At 41.8% G+C, this 15,632-nt stretch overlaps 1 protein-coding gene across 1 annotated transcript in view; it reads left to right on the top strand.

The window, feature by feature from the left end:
* Nucleotides 1–15,632, top strand: part of snx2 (sorting nexin 2) — a 45,874-nt gene that overhangs the window by 16,499 nt on the left and 13,743 nt on the right. The window contains exons 6-12 of the mRNA XM_075467202.1: nt 990–1,131; nt 2,180–2,258; nt 9,522–9,597; nt 11,777–11,890; nt 12,516–12,609; nt 12,896–13,101; nt 14,512–14,655. Of these exons, the coding sequence (XP_075323317.1) occupies nt 990–1,131; nt 2,180–2,258; nt 9,522–9,597; nt 11,777–11,890; nt 12,516–12,609; nt 12,896–13,101; nt 14,512–14,655 (855 nt within the window). The remainder of the gene's footprint in view (nt 1–989; nt 1,132–2,179; nt 2,259–9,521; nt 9,598–11,776; nt 11,891–12,515; nt 12,610–12,895; nt 13,102–14,511; nt 14,656–15,632) is intronic.

Below are 15,632 nucleotides of genomic sequence, written 5' to 3'. Positions count from 1 at the left end.
ATCTGCTGAGATTTTAGGTCCCCGTATGAGTTTTTATCTGTTTTAGACATTCAAAAAACTTGTGGCTTTTTCTTTCTTTACTTCATTTAATTCTGAAAGCTTGATTAACTGCTGAAGACTCTTAAGTTCTTCACTGAGGAAGCCTTTTCGGATGAGAGGTGAAATCAAGTCTGGCTGCTCTTATTTAAGGTTTTTAGGATTACTGAGGCTCTACCCACATACATCCGGTCCTTGAGGGCCGCTGTCCTGCAGGTTTGAGATGTTTCCCTGCTTCAACACACCTGAACACGTCTAAAACCTGCCCTCGAGGACCGGACGTCCCTGATCTTTCGGCTGCATATTTTACAGCCTGCAGTTTGTAATCTGCAGAATAGGATCTTCTTTTTGATTGTGTTCAGTCTGTCTCAGTTGTCTTTAAGTTATAAATTAAGCAGCATATAGTTGTCACAAGCCTAGAGTATTTACTCCTTGGTTAATGTCAATCAGTATGAATTAACATCTAAAACCATGTTAAATTATATATATTTTGATATATAAGTCGCATCTGATTATGTCGCAGGACCAGCCAAACTATGAAAAAAAGTGCGACTTATAGTCCAGAAAATACGATATCTTTATAATTTTTTAGCTTTTCTCGCGATATGCGTCTCAGTATTTATAAAATCTCATCTTAATTTCTGTATAAATTCAACCTTGTGATTTATAAATAAGTCCAGTCTTATTCAAGTATATCCTTTATATTATTATTATTTATTTCATTTGCACTCAGAAGCTTTTAACAAACAACACAAATAATATAATAATATTTATATAGCTCAGTTCAAAGTTAAACATACCTGTCATCAGCATGATCTTAAAACTGCTTTAAAGTGTCAGCTGTTCTCCACTGATTTCTGATAATGACACATCGTTGGCATTACCCTCCCCTGGTCCTCCAGCCGTTCATCACTTTAACTGCCTCTCTTTCTTTCTCTTGGTGCCTCACACAGACCTCCATGTCCGTGTTTAAGGAGATGGACTTCTCGGTGAAAAGGCGTTTCAGTGATTTTCTCGGTCTGCACAGTAAACTGGCCTCCAAGTACCTGCACATAGGCTACATCGTCCCCCCTGCACCGGAGAAAAGCATTGTGGGTAAGCAAAGTCAGACCTCCACAAGTGTATTCGGGCATTCAAGAGCAATCATTCGCCCATCCAGAAGTCGGTGGTTCGATTCCCGACTTCCCCTGGACCGTATGTGGAAGTGTTTGAGAAGGAAAACGCTGCATGGCCAGTAATTCTGTAGATGAGGAACAGTTCCAGTTCGAAAACTGCCATCCAAACAGTTTAATTCAACAAACTATGACTGTTCTTTACAGAGTAATGAAATAATTAGGGCTGGGCAACGATTAAATCTTTAATCTAATTAATCACATGATTTTCCTGATTAATCATGATTAATCGCATTTGTTTGCAAAATCCAAAAATGAATCCAAAAGTAGTGTATAGCTTTTAGCATTTAGTTTTATTCTAAATGTGCTGCCATATGAATGAAAGTGCCATAACATTTGTTGTGCAAACACACTTTTAACATCAGCATCTTTCTGTAGTTTTTATGTAGAAGCCTCGCTCCACTGTCTGTTTCCTTGAATGACTTGCTGCTATCAGTTGTGTGTTTTGCCTTTAAGTGATATTTTAGACTGGAACTACTACGCTGAGAAGACAATTCAACTTGGCTGTAAATGCAGGAGTTTTTTTTTAAATTATTTTGAAATACGTGCTTTTATGTTGAAACAAGTAAAACAGGAAGTAGCGCCGGTTAGCTCCGTGAGCTTCACACAGAGACCGAGGAGCACCTGTAGCGGTGATGTTACCTGCTAGTTTATCTTTATTTTATTACTCCATGCTTCGTGGTGTTTGCTGTAACTGTGTGAATGTGATGCATTCAACAGACTTTTATAATAATAAAACCTGCGTTAATGCGCAATAAAATGTTTATCGCCGTTAAATAATGAACAAGTTAACGCGATAATAACGAGTTAACTCGCCCAGCCCTAGAAATAATCAACAAAAAGCGTTTTTAAAGTGTTGTATGTGTTGCTGTAAAATGTTTAAACTCTTATCCAGAGCTCCATCTTACTGTTCCAGTTAAATCAGAAGGCGATTAAATGACTTAAATATGCACGCGTCTCATTTTCTGCAGGGATGACCAAGGTGAAGGTGGGGAAGGAGGATCAGTCGTCCAACGACTTTGTGGAGAAGAGGAGGTCGGCGCTGGAGAGGTACGATGAGGACACAACGCAGAGATTTAACAGATCAGCTGATCTGCAGACAGATGACACAGTATGGTGGCTGTGTTTGTGTCATGTGGAGATGAAGCTGTGAGCTGTTAGTCATCCTCTGTGATGCTTTCAGAGACACTCTGAACTTAAATTGCTGTTTTCGTAAAAGCAAAATCATGTGTGAATTTTGCTCAATCGCAGAATTAAACTTTTCTTTGTCGTAAAACATTTAGACACGGTCCAAAACTCTGCCCTGAAAGTTAAATCCAGAACTGAACTGGGTTGTAGTGTTTAAGAAGCCCAGGTCCATTCAGAATAAAGAGAACCTGGTCTGAAAACACTTCTCAGGTCCAGCTTTTCTGTTCCTCCCCTCCTGCTGATCTCCTCAGATACTCTCAGATTTTTCCTGTTTCCGATATTCTGCCCACAGTAAAGGTCGCCTCAGGTTTTATCCTCTTAAAGTGACGTAAATAATGAAGAATCACTGAAATTCTTCCCTTAAAAAGGCTCCAGAGAGTGTTGAAAACTTCACTTAAACTCAGCCTTCTGTTACCTGCTTCTGGCCCCTTTGTCCTGTTGACTGAACCGAGCACGAGCCCAGGTGTTCATAAATGATATAAATCATATCGTCAGATTGTTCTGCTTCATTCTTTGTCCTGCGTGCAGAATGCTGAAGAATAAGAAAAGATGCACCAGTGAATCCGTCCTTCCTCTTAACAGAATTTGGCAGCACGAACAACACAGCTTTGTTTTATAAAATGCATGTGAAACGTGACACGAGTGGCAGTTATTTAGGGAAGACTTGCTTCCTCTATGGGTGCACCTGGGTTAACCATGGGTTAACTTCCTGTTACACCTTGCATGTAAAAGCCTGTGCTTCATTCCTCTGGTGACCGCTTATAACAGAGGAAAATATTAGTGTATAAACAGGTTAACAGTGTGTGTGTACTTGTTTTTCTATATTCATATTGTCCAAAAACACCATATGTGTTTGTGGGATCCAACATGTTAAAAGGGATCTTTGAGGATTAAAACTTGGTGTTATGGTTAGAAACTGAACTGTGATCCTGGCCTTAGCTTTAGTGGTGGGAACCCTACTGGGAACACTGGTACTGGTGGTTATCTTCTAATAAAAGTGGCTTTTTTTCTATGATAATAATGAATAGTTTGACTTAGGACTGTGTGATGAGGCCAAAACAAGTATTTTCCGGACTATAAGTCGCGTCAGTCAAAAAATGCATCGTGAAGAGCAAAAAAAACATACATAAGTCGCATTTATTCAGAAAATTATTTCACAAAATCCAAGACCAATCCTGACACACCGTGCTCTGATAGAGAGGCGATTAGCGCTCTTTGTTTTCTTCACTGCAGTCAGATTAACCCTCTGCTTTTCGCCAGTCCACTCACAAGCTTCTCACTCACTCTTTCTTTCTGCTGCTGGATTCCCGTTTTCGGCTGCATCTTTTACAGCCTGCAGTTTGTAATCTGCAGATTAGGATCTTCTTTTTGATTGTGTTCAGTCTGTCTCAGTTGTCTTTGAGTTATGAATTAAGCAGCATATAGTTGTCACAAGCCTAGAGTGTTTACTCCTTGGTTGATGTCAGTCAGTATGAATTAACATCTAAAACCATGTTGAATTATATATGTTTTGATATATAAGTCACATTTATTTAGAAATTTATTTCACAAAATTCAAGACCAATCCCGACACACATTGTCCGTGCTCTGATAGAGAGGCGGCTGCGTTGCATGAAACGGTAACACCAAGAAGTCAGTTTGAATAAACATTTAAAACCATGTTAAATTCTATATATTTCGATATATAATTCGCAGGACCAGCCAAACTATGAAAAAAAGTGTGACTTATAGTCCAAAAAATACAATTTTTTAGTTTTTATGTGTCTCAGTAACCATCCGACAATAAAGTCACAAGCCTTACCATCAAAACCATATGCATGGTTCTCACATTACTGGCATGGGGACGTTACAAAACAACTTTATAAACAGCATGTCACTCACCGGTTAGTTGTACGCTCGCGCATGTGAAAGCCCAAAAGAGTCGATGGACGATAATCCCATATACAAAACAATTATCTTCTCTAGAAAAACTGCGTTCAAGTATTTAAAACATTACAACAATATTACTGGGCATGTATTGTACGATATCTTTATAATTTTTTAACTTTTCTCGCGATATGCGTCTCAGTATTTATAAAATCTCATGTTAATTTCCGTATAAATGTTAAATTCAACCCCATGATGCATAAATAAGTCCAGTCTGATTCAAGTATATCCTTTTTATTATTATTATTTATTTCATTTGCACTCTGAAGCTTTTAACAAACAACATAAATAATATTTAGATAGTTCCTCCTGCTGAGGCTCAAAGCCACAACAAAGAGCATTTTAACACAAATCTTTGGGAAAGATGTTTCCTTTTCTGATGGATCGTGTTTCAGCAATGGGAGCGTGTCTGCGTTTGTGGTTTTGCTTCATTTGACCTTTTTATTTGGAGGTTCGGACGTGCAGTTTGAGGCGTTTCAGGAGGTGAAACGGGCTCGTGGAACGGCTGTTTTTTGGGGGGTTTTTTTGCAGCATATTTTGCTGATAAGCGCGTTTTGTTTGACGTTTTCCTCGTGAAATCCGATCCACTGCCAGATGATCCATCCAGTGCCGTTTTTCTTTGGAAACCAAGTCGTCCTTTTCATCTTCGGCTACCGTCTCCGTACGCTCGCTAACTAAATCCTGCTGTGAGGGGCATTCAGAGACGTGAAAAAGATGCCATCACAGTTTATACTCGATAAAGTCATCGCCCACCTCTAGTGGGAGTGTATTTTTATTTGAATTTAACTTATTTTTAAAATCTTATTTCAATTCAGTTGACATAAATGTTATTTTTGATTGAATTAAAGCTGTTTTTTTTGTTTTAAGATCGATAAAGAAAACGTTTGTGGGCCTCGGGCAGCGCTCCAGCTCTTACGAGTCTTTACTTCAGGCCTCGGCACACGTGAAAGAATCAGGAACAATAGATGCTGAAAAGAGGAACGAGGATTTAGTAAGAAAGAGGTTCTGGTCAGAGTTGGGGTTGGACATTCACCTGTGAGGGTCAGAGGAAGTGTTGGAGACCGAGGAACGCTTTATATCAACGGTGAATGTGTGTGTTAAAGATCAGCGTGGTCAGAACTTTAAGATCGAAAGGTTAAACCACAAATATTAGATACATCATTATCACGACACGCACCCACCTGTGCGTGTGCTGAATACTGAGGAAGGCGGGCGGGGGGGTGGGGCGGATAAAAGGGGCGGGGCTGACATTCTGCTGCCCTTTGCTGATGCCGTTTGATTGACAGGAAGGTCAGCCAGCGACAGCTGATGGAGCTCAGAGCTGCAGAACTCCACCCTGATGGACCGAGTTAATGAGGGCAGAAATCTACACTGATGGAAAAGCTGATGCTTAATACCCAGCAAACATTTCTCTCTTATTTCATCCCAGCTCTGATCCTTTTATTATTATAATAATACTAAAACTCAGGCGTTACGCTTCTAATCTCTTCAGACTGTGGTTGTTTTTGTTTCCACGGCGATCTGATATTCTCTTCCTGCGCCCCACCACCTGATGCCAGCAGCATTTATACCTGCTGTATGACTTCAAGTTCACAGACTCTGTTAGCCGTGGAGATTAAACCTAAAACAACTGAGCTCATCTGACCAGAAAGGCAGCCATTCTCACCCTGAAAGTCCCCTCGTATGTTCACGATCGATATCTTTTTGAGTCCCTGATTCATGTGGAAATGCTGCTTTCAGGGAGAAAAACCCATAAAAGTCTGTTTTCTTTTTCTTTTTTTCTTTGTAGTTCTTCCCACTTGGACACACCTTTTAAAGGGGTCTCATACAGGGGTGGAACGGTACAAAAAACTCACGGTTCGGTACGTACCTCGGTACGGACCCTACGGTTCGGTACATTTTCGGTACAGTGCCGAAGGAGGCGTGTAGCGAGGTTCGAGCACATGTAATAGATATCTGAATCCTGCCTCTTCTACAGTGGAATATGGGCGCATAGCAGATGCGATGTAAATTCCAATTGCTTCGGTAAATTTTTTTGCTCTGCATGTATTCGTATCCAGGGGTTGTTGTAATACATTTGGGAGACGTAATTGGTCGGTTCTTTTCATGGTTCTATAGAACGCATCTGACGGAGGTGTGTGGTGGCCGGTAGCTACGCCCCATGTCATGCTATCACGGCTGAAATGTTTCATCATACCACACAGACAGAACCGGCGCGTGTTTAATAAGTTAAACTTACACGTTGTCTCCTTTGTCTGCAGCGCTCTGCTCTCCTTTCTTACTTCATGAAATGAAAAAGTATCTCCTGACTCTCTCTGTGAGCTCTTCCAGCCTCGATGTTAGATGCCCGATGTGATCGTCCATGATTAATATCACCATCATGCAGACCATGAACACGGTGACCTCCCCGCTCTCCATATTAGCTTCTTTGTGGTGTTTTTTTCTTCTCTCGGGTTTTGTTTTGTTTTGTTGTTGAATGTGGCGCTAAACGGCTAACGGCTAACACGTCACTGACGCGGACGGCTGCGCGCGGCGCATCAGTCCCTATCAGGTCCCGACTCATGTGCGAATGCAGACTGAAACAGGTCCGCTGGGGAAGGACAGTTATCAGAACGAAATTCGAGTAGGACAGTTCTGATAACTGCGTTCTTATAACTACTCTGTCCGAAAGCATATATCTCTACGGACCAATCAGAGCTTGCATGTGGCAGTGTTTAAATGGGTCCTGAAGGAAACTCTTGCAAAATAACAGTTCCGCGTTCAGATCAATATTAAACTTCCGTACCGTGTGTATTCTGCGTGGAAATGCGCGTACCGAACTGTGACCCCCGTACCGTGACGGTTCGGTACGAATACATATACCGTGCCGGCCCTAGTCTCATACCATTGTTACACAGATAATATGACGATATGTGTCCTTCGAGGCTGTTCTGATGCCATAAAGAAGTGGATGGCTGCTAATTATCTCTCACTTCACACTTTAACAACAGAAGTTCTTGTTTGCTTTGCGCTGTAAGCAACATTTCTGGCTCTTTATCATGACTGGTTCCATCAAAAGTCAGAAAAGTGTGTGTGATAATTCTTCACGCCTTGTGTTTCCTCTGTTGGAGCTCACTGTACATCAGCCTCAGTGGGTCGTGTGACTCGTGTGGATCGCTGGCAGACGGTCCGACCTGCGGCTCTTCCTCGGGCCCTCTAAGCCGTCTCATGTGACCCCTGTTTTGTCATCTTTGCACTGGCTTCTCTTAAAATTCACACTTCACTTTAAGATCCTCTCTTTACATCAGTGAGCTCTTACAGCCACAGATGATGCGCAGGTCATTGAAGTCCTCTGACCAGAACCTGTTGGCGGTTCCTCCTTCTGGTCTGAAAACTAACGTTAGTCGAGGTTGTGGCTCCTAAACTACGGAAAACATCTGAGATCCGTGGACGGAATGGAATTTATTACATTTTGATGGAGGTCACTGGTTTAAATGCAGCAGTGGAGTGGGTGCCACACATTACAGCTCATAAAAGAAACCGAAATGAACAGTTAACAACTAATTAACACTTGAATTTTAGCAGGGCTGGGCAACGATTAAAATATTGAATCTAATTGATCTCATGATTTCTCTGATTAATCACGATTAATCGCATTTGTACGCAAAATCCAAAAGAATTCAAAAGTAGTGTATAGCTTTCAGCATTTAGCTTTATTTTAAATGTGCTGCCATATGAATGAAAGTGCCATAACATTTGTTGTGCAAACACACTTTTAACATCAGCATCTTTCTGTAGTTTTTATGTAGAAGCCTCGCTCCACTGTCTGTTTCCTTGAATGACTTGCTGCTATCAGTTGTGTGTTTTGCCTTTAAGTGATATTTTAGACTGGAACTACTACGCTGAGAAGACAATTCAACTTGGCAGTGTTTACAGATGACTTTGGTTCTGTCGACTCCACCGTCTGGAAGAACTTTAAAATGAAAATGGCCGAGTAAAAGTTCCGTACCCTTCTCCATGTTTGGTGGATCCGCCGATTACTTTCTTTTCCGGTTCCGCAGCAGACAGCAACAGACTTTAACAAAATAAAAGCCTGTGAGCAACAGACTTTTACAATAATAAAATTACCGACGTTAAAATAATTAACGAGTTAACTCATTTTTAACGCATTAACTCGCCCAGCCCTAAATTTTAGTGAACATCCCCTCATTTCTGCCTCCAGTTATTCACACAAATCATCAGCATCTATAGGATGGAGCAACATGACCCGTTTCCTGACACCGTTATCGCTGTTGGTTTAACTTTAACTCCACCAACAGGTTGTTGTTTGGGGTTTTAAGAACATTTCGACACACTGAAGAGGAATTTAGCTCTTTTAGACGCTCGCGTCTCCCTCAGGATGAGCTGGAACATCAGTGTCATACCTCCACTCTTCGCCCAGCACCATCATCAGGTCACTATACTTCTGATGCTCTGATTTCCTATTCTAAATTCAAGATTTTGGCTTTCAAAGGTTCATATTCACTTTGAAGCAAAGGAGTCATTTCTTTGTGTGGGCTTACTTTTAATCAGCCGATATTTTTGTGTGTTTTAATGTCCTGAAACTCGGCTTTGGGTAACTTCAGATAAACTTACATATAAACCTGCACATGATGCTTATTAATGAGATTAAACTTTCACTAAATGTAGACATTTTTAAATCCAGGTTAAAACATTTATTTTCTCGTGTGTCTATGCATGAAATCTGCACGATATCTTTTAATTTATCTGGACTGTTGCTTGTTTTTAAATGAATTTAAATGATTTTATTTGTTTCTCTTTATATTCTTTTATGTATTTTTAATGCTTCTTACCCTCCCTGCTGCAATGCTTTTATTTTATGTGAAGCACTTTGAATTGTTTTGTACATGAAATGTGCTATACAAATAAATTTGATTTGATTTGATAATGTGAAGCTACCCTTGGCTGAGCTCATATATGAGCCGTACCTTCAGCTCCTTTAAATGTGTGTGTAGCTTTTTGCTGCCCAGCTGTGTTTGGCTGAAAATAGCTAAATACTGAAGTTAAACTTTTAACTCGAAGGAAGTGTGACACAGAAAAAGCTTCTCTCCTACATAACGACCCAGATTAAGTCGAACGTACCGCTGGCTTGGTAACTGGTCTTCATAATAAGAAGGCCTCTGCTGAGCTGTTTTTTGATCAGAATTTGCTCTGTTTCAGGTATCTGATGAGAACAGTGAAGCATCCCATCCTGCTGAAGGATCCTGACGTGCTGCAGTTCCTGGAGAGCTCAGAGGTGAGAGAAGCAACGCTACCGGCAGAGGTTCGGCTCATCAGTCAGACACGAGCGTCTGCAAACCTGCTCATTATGATCGGATCTCCGTTTCCTTCTGCAGCCTGTTTAATGCAACAGGCCAACGGCAGCCGTGCACCACTGAAGCAGCTTCTGCTTCAACGCTCCGCTGCAGAAAATCAACACAACCTGCAAACGGCAGTTTAAAAACTCCCAGCCGTGTGTTGGAGAACGAGCTGCAGCTTGTTTGCTGTGGAACTAACAAAACATGGAAAGTTAGGACTCAAACAGATGAAAATGTCTCCTACTTTAGGCTTTAGTGTCCCCAGTGTGCTCTTTAACTGGAGGATTACAGGCCAAAGCGTTCAGGCTGGCCTCATTTATTTGGGTTAGCAGTTGTTTGGGGCTGCAGATATTATTTAAGCCCCGACATGGCAGTGTGAGCGTGTGCTGGAAGTTAACTTGTGCTACAACTTGGCTATTTTTTCCCCCAATAATGACTCAAAGGGTCAGTTTAACCGTCTCGCTGTAACAATCGTCCATAATATTTCTCACCAGATTCAGAAGAATTTAAATCGGTTTCCTGTTGGGGCTAATTCCCTGCACATTGATCCGAGTCACGTCCACTCAAACCTCATCTTTCAGCTCTCTTTTCACACATTTTCAGAGCAGATTTTTGCATTTAGGAACATTTTAACTGTTCTTCTTGTTAGTTTTAAAGCACTTTGAAATCAAATCAAATTTATTTATATGACACATTTCATGTAGAAAACAGTTCAAAGTACTTTACATAAAATAAAAGCATTGCAGCAGGGAGTCTAAGAAGCATTAAAAATACATAAAAGAATATAAAGAGAAACAATTAAAATAATTTAAATGAATTTAAAAACAAGCAACAGTCCAGATAAATTAAAAGATATCGTGCAGATTTCATGCATAGACACGTGAGAAAAGAAATGTTAAAAATGAAAAAATAAACAAGTCTTATTCAAAATCTATGATATGATATTTTCATATTTTCTATTTCTGTACTTTTTTTAATAGCTTAGTAAGAGATGAGATGCATTGATGTGTGTAATATGACCAACAGGGGGAGCTATTTAATCAGACACCGGCTTGTTTTCCTTGTACGGGGATAACTTGAAGCAGAACTGCAGGATGGGGACCAGGAGAGCTGTTAATATGAATGTGTTTGATCAGTTATTGTTGAGATGTTTTACTCTTTCCACCAAAAAAAGTGAAGCACACAGACAAAATAACGCTTCCCCTCCCAAACAGACAAAAAAAACCTTCTTTTTCCCAACAAGCGGCCGAGCATCGCGGTGAGGTCACACCGAAAACTGCCTGAAGGTTTAAGGGCCTGCGGCGTTTTGTGTTTCCTCCCTTTGTTGTCCAATCAGACTAAATCCTCTGAAACATTTGGTCTCAGGCCGGCCTGTCGGCCCCGCTGCCAGCCGCCTGAGCGGAGCTGGGATTGCGTTGCGAGGCAGCGCGGCCGCCGGGTCCAGAATAAATGGCTTTGTGTCACAGATTTAACAGATGAATCACTCGGACGCTTGACCGAGCGTGTCGGTCCGTCCGGCCCGCTTAATGAAACACAACCAGGGTGGGGGGGTGGGAGGGGACCTGGCAATTGAAAGCTATTTTTACCCCCCCTCCCCTCCCCTCTCCTGCCTACAGTCATTTACCCTCGTCCCGCCTTCAGCGAGGCCCCCGGGGGACGGGGCCGTCCCCTGGCTGCCGCCGCCGCTGTTAAATGAGATCAGAGAGGCGGGAGAGGTGGAGGTAACCCGTTACAGGAAAACCCCGTGTAACCGGGAAAAAAGTAAACTTTTCCAAAATGAAGAAAAATGAGCCTATTTTCCCACGGACGAGCCGGCGTTTTCAGACTGACACGTTGGGTTCTGTGTCGGTTTTTGCTGTTTAAAGTTGCTCAGCACATAAAGCAGCTGCATTAGTTCTGATGGGGGGGGCTAAAACGTGGGAGACCTCGCAATCAGAGGGGAGGAGGGGGGAGTTAGAGAGGGAGGAGATGGAGGGAAAGGAAGAAGAGAAAGTGAAAGGAGAGAAAAGAATAAGAAATAAACCCGATGCGGAAAAGGCCTGAAAGAAGAAGGTGAAACGCAGTGAAACAAACATGGAGGCGACTCTTTAACCCGTGTGTGTCTGTTTTATTGTGCAGCTGCCGCGGGCCGTCAGCACGCAGGCTCTGAGCAGCGCCGGGATTCTGCGGATGGTCAACAAGGCCGCCGACGCCGTCAACAAGATGACCATCAAGATGAACGAGTCCGACGCCGTGAGTGGGGGAGGGAGGGAGGCACAGGAAGGGGGAAACAGGGCAAAAATGAAGCAGTGAAAGAGGGATGAGGGAAGGCAGGAAAGGGACAAGAGGTAGATGATAAAGAAGGAATGAAAGAAGTAAAATAGAAAGACCTGGGAAAGTTTATCAGAAAAGGAATTAAAAAGGAAGGAAGCAGAAAGGGAAAAGGAGGTAGTGATGACATAATAGATGGAGAGGGATTAAAAAGAAGAGTAAGGAAGGGTGGAATGAAAGGAAAAGAAAATGGGAGAAGGAAAAAGAAAAGAAATGAAAGTGATGAAGACGAGCGTCCGGGATGAAACTAGAACAAACTGGAAAACAAAAAGATAAGCAGGACGTTAAAAGTTAAGCGGCTAAGATGGGAACGAGGGAAATGAAGAAAAAAATTAGAGGAGAAGAAGGAACAAATGAGTAACCATGGAGACGAGAGAAAAGATTCAAACGGGATAAAGGGTTTAAAGGAGGGATGGAAAGCATGAAGGAAACGTAAGAAGAGACGTAGTTTAAAGGACTTAAAAGCACTGTGAAACCTGACTGTGTGTGTGTGTGTGTGTGTGTGTGTGTGTGTGTGTGTGTGTGTGTGTGTGTGTGTGTGCATCAGTGGTTCGAGGAGAAACAGCAACATTTTGAGAACCTGGACGTCCAGCTGAGGAAGCTTCACATCAGCGTGGAGTCGCTGGTTTGTCACAGGAAAGGTACTCCGACCTCTTCCAGTCCACCTTTTAAAATGTTCTAACTTCTGTGTTATTTCCTTATTTGAGCCGCCTCGGTTTTAACTGCTTCCTGGATAGAATTTACGAGTAAATGCGCCAAAATATTTTCAGAAAAAGGAGCTAAATTAGAGCAGAAACAGGTCGGTAATTTGATCTGTGGCTGATCGTTTCTGTCATTCACAAACAATCCGTAGTGAAAGAAAGCCTTTTTTCTTCCATGTTTGAGTTAGAGTTTTAGGTCCCCCCCGTCCTCTCCTCTCTTCTTCAGAGCTTTCTGTCAACACGGCGCAGTTCGCCAAGTCGGCGGCCATGTTGGGGAACAGCGAAGACCACACGGCTCTGTCCCGGGCTCTGTCCCAGCTGGCCGAGGTGGAGGAAAAGATCGACCAGCTGCACCAGGACCAGGCCAACGCCGACTTCTACCTCTTCTCCGAGCTGTTGGGCGACTACGTCCGGCTCATCACCGCCGTCAAGGTACGACCTCCGGTAGAAAAGCGGCGGGGCGGCGGCGTGTGAAACCAGCAGTTACCGTCTGACACACGCCTCAGACTTCTGTCTGAGCTGCTGAAGCTCTGGTAGAAACAGGAGGAGCTGCATTCCAATTCATCTCTACTCTGTAACTGTTGATAAAATCACCTCTAACCTCACATACGTCCATAAATTAATCTAGAAATGATTCTTTTTACTCGTCAATCTGCCGATGGATCCATTTATAAAGGCTCAGGTCCTGTTGAACGAATGAATTATCTTATTTGGAAAGTGATTATCGTTACTCACCAAGTTTTATACAGCATATAAAAACCAAGTTTGTGTTTGTGAAGCTGGAATTTACATGAAGATGGATCATTTCAGCTAAAATGAGCCAATACTTCTGGGAAATAGCGACAGTTACTACATTATCTCACTTATTTAACCTTGGAAACATTTTGTTATCATGTAGTTTAATTACCAACAAAGTTTGTTTTCTGGTACGATTTAATTTCTGTTAGCGTTGACACAGATTTTGTCTTTTTTTTACCAAACTTTACTGTTAAATTCCCTCTGACACATTTATTCAGGCCAAACATTTACTCAGAGCTGTAGATGTCCGTGTGGATTTTCATTCTTAATTTTACACTTTGAATTTTAAAGATGTTTCATTCAGATGTAGATTAAGATTTTAGTGTTTTTTGTTTTTTTTTCACTGTTCAGACATCTTTGTCATTCTGGTATCTGCGGAGCCTGAAAAAGCCTTTTAATTAGATTTTTTTAAAGTATAGAACAATGAAATGTCCAAATTCCCTCATTTAATAATCTTTTTTTTAATTTCTGTTTATGATTTTGCATCTAATGATGGTAAAATATTCCATCTTCCAGTCTAAATGTACATTTGCTTGTTCTGGATTGCTTGAAGTGGATGCACTTCTGCACAGATGTTGCAGCTTATTTTAATATTTCCTTTGTAACCCAGAAGCTGCCACCACAGAGGAGGAAGTTTACTCAGAGGTGAACATACGATCCCATTAGAGAGGATCTCCCCTGGTATCTGTGATCGTGATATCTTCATACAAGGCCAGACCAGTTCAACTTGAGGCTTAAATCTCTGAATGTTCCTGGCAGGAATCGGTGGTTCCCGTCTCTGATGCTTAACATTCGGAACCCTGTTGATAAAACAAGTTAAACCTTCAATATGTGAAAGTGTGAAAGTGCTGTAAAAGAAGCCAAATTTAGTCATTTTAAAAGGAAGACTCATCATTAAGCATCATGATGCGTCTCGTAATGCAATCGTGCCCTTTTTAATCATGTGAGCAGGTTATCAGAGGACTTCTGTGACACTGTGTGTGTGTGTGTGTGTGTGTGTGTGTGTGTGTGTGTGTGTGCGCGTGTGTGTGTGTGTGTGTTCAGGGTGTGTTTGACCACCGTATGAAGACGTGGCAGAAGTGGCAGGACAGTCAGATGCTGCTGCAGAAGAAACGAGAGGCTGAAGTCAAACTGCAGTCCGCCAACAAACCCGAGAAACTGCAGCAGGCCAAAGAAGAGATCAAAGAGGTGAGGCCGCAACATGCACGCGCACATGCACGAGCAGGGCGTCAGAAATCATTCCTGCCTCCCACAAACCTCAGAAAAGCTTTAAATCAGCAGACTAACACCTGACAGCCGCTCGCATCTAAAGACAAAGACTCCAGATCTTACAGGGTCACAACTAGATTTTTCTGAGGTTATTTCCCATCATGCACCTGGTGGAAACATGGTAGAGTCATCCGTGCTGTTTCCATGAAGCAGTCGGTTGCTCCTCCTTTTATTCGGTTCAGTCGAACCGTCCGTTTTCTTGTCTCGTCGCCATGGTTACTCTCAGCCACAGCTTCGGCACACGTGTTGGTTGAAAACCGCAGAATGAGTCGCCGAGCGACACGATTTGCATAAAGCAAGAGCAAAGACCTCTAAAGATGATATGAGATTAAACACGTTTGAGAGGCCGCCTTTAAAACGTCCAGGACGGCGTTTTATGACCACCTGACAGCAAACGATGAGATCACCGGAGCGCGCCGCAACGTCCCGATTCTTCCTGAAACTGTCTGCAGCTCTGAAATCGCTGGAAACATCACGTGAATGAACCTACATCAACAACAAAAGAACTGCATGAGTATATGCTTAGCTGCTGGTTTTCAATTTATAAAACTTTATCGTCTCTTTGCAGTGTAGCACATTTTTTATAATCACTATCTTTACAAGTGAGATGTTGTTGATATGTTCCTGATTTCAATCTTAGCCACGCCCCCTGTTTCCCTTTTCATTTTATCGATACTGTGATATATATTTTTATTAATTTAAAAAAAAAAATATATATATATATATATTTTTTTTTTTAAAGCAAACTTTATTGAAAAGTCAGACGTTACAATTAGTGAAAACACAGAACATTAAGGTAATACAATACAATACCAGGGGTCAGATTATACAAAACAGTGATAAATTAGTTCATAGATGTTGTATAAAGTGCACAGCTCTCACGTTTGTTTCTGTTT

The sequence above is a fragment of the Odontesthes bonariensis genome, chromosome 6 (genome assembly GCF_027942865.1).
Source record: "Odontesthes bonariensis isolate fOdoBon6 chromosome 6, fOdoBon6.hap1, whole genome shotgun sequence".
In the NCBI taxonomy this organism is placed as follows: Eukaryota; Metazoa; Chordata; class Actinopteri; order Atheriniformes; family Atherinopsidae; genus Odontesthes; species Odontesthes bonariensis.
The sequence above is the reverse complement of the archived record's forward strand: the minus strand, read 5'-3'. Positions and strand labels throughout refer to the sequence as shown.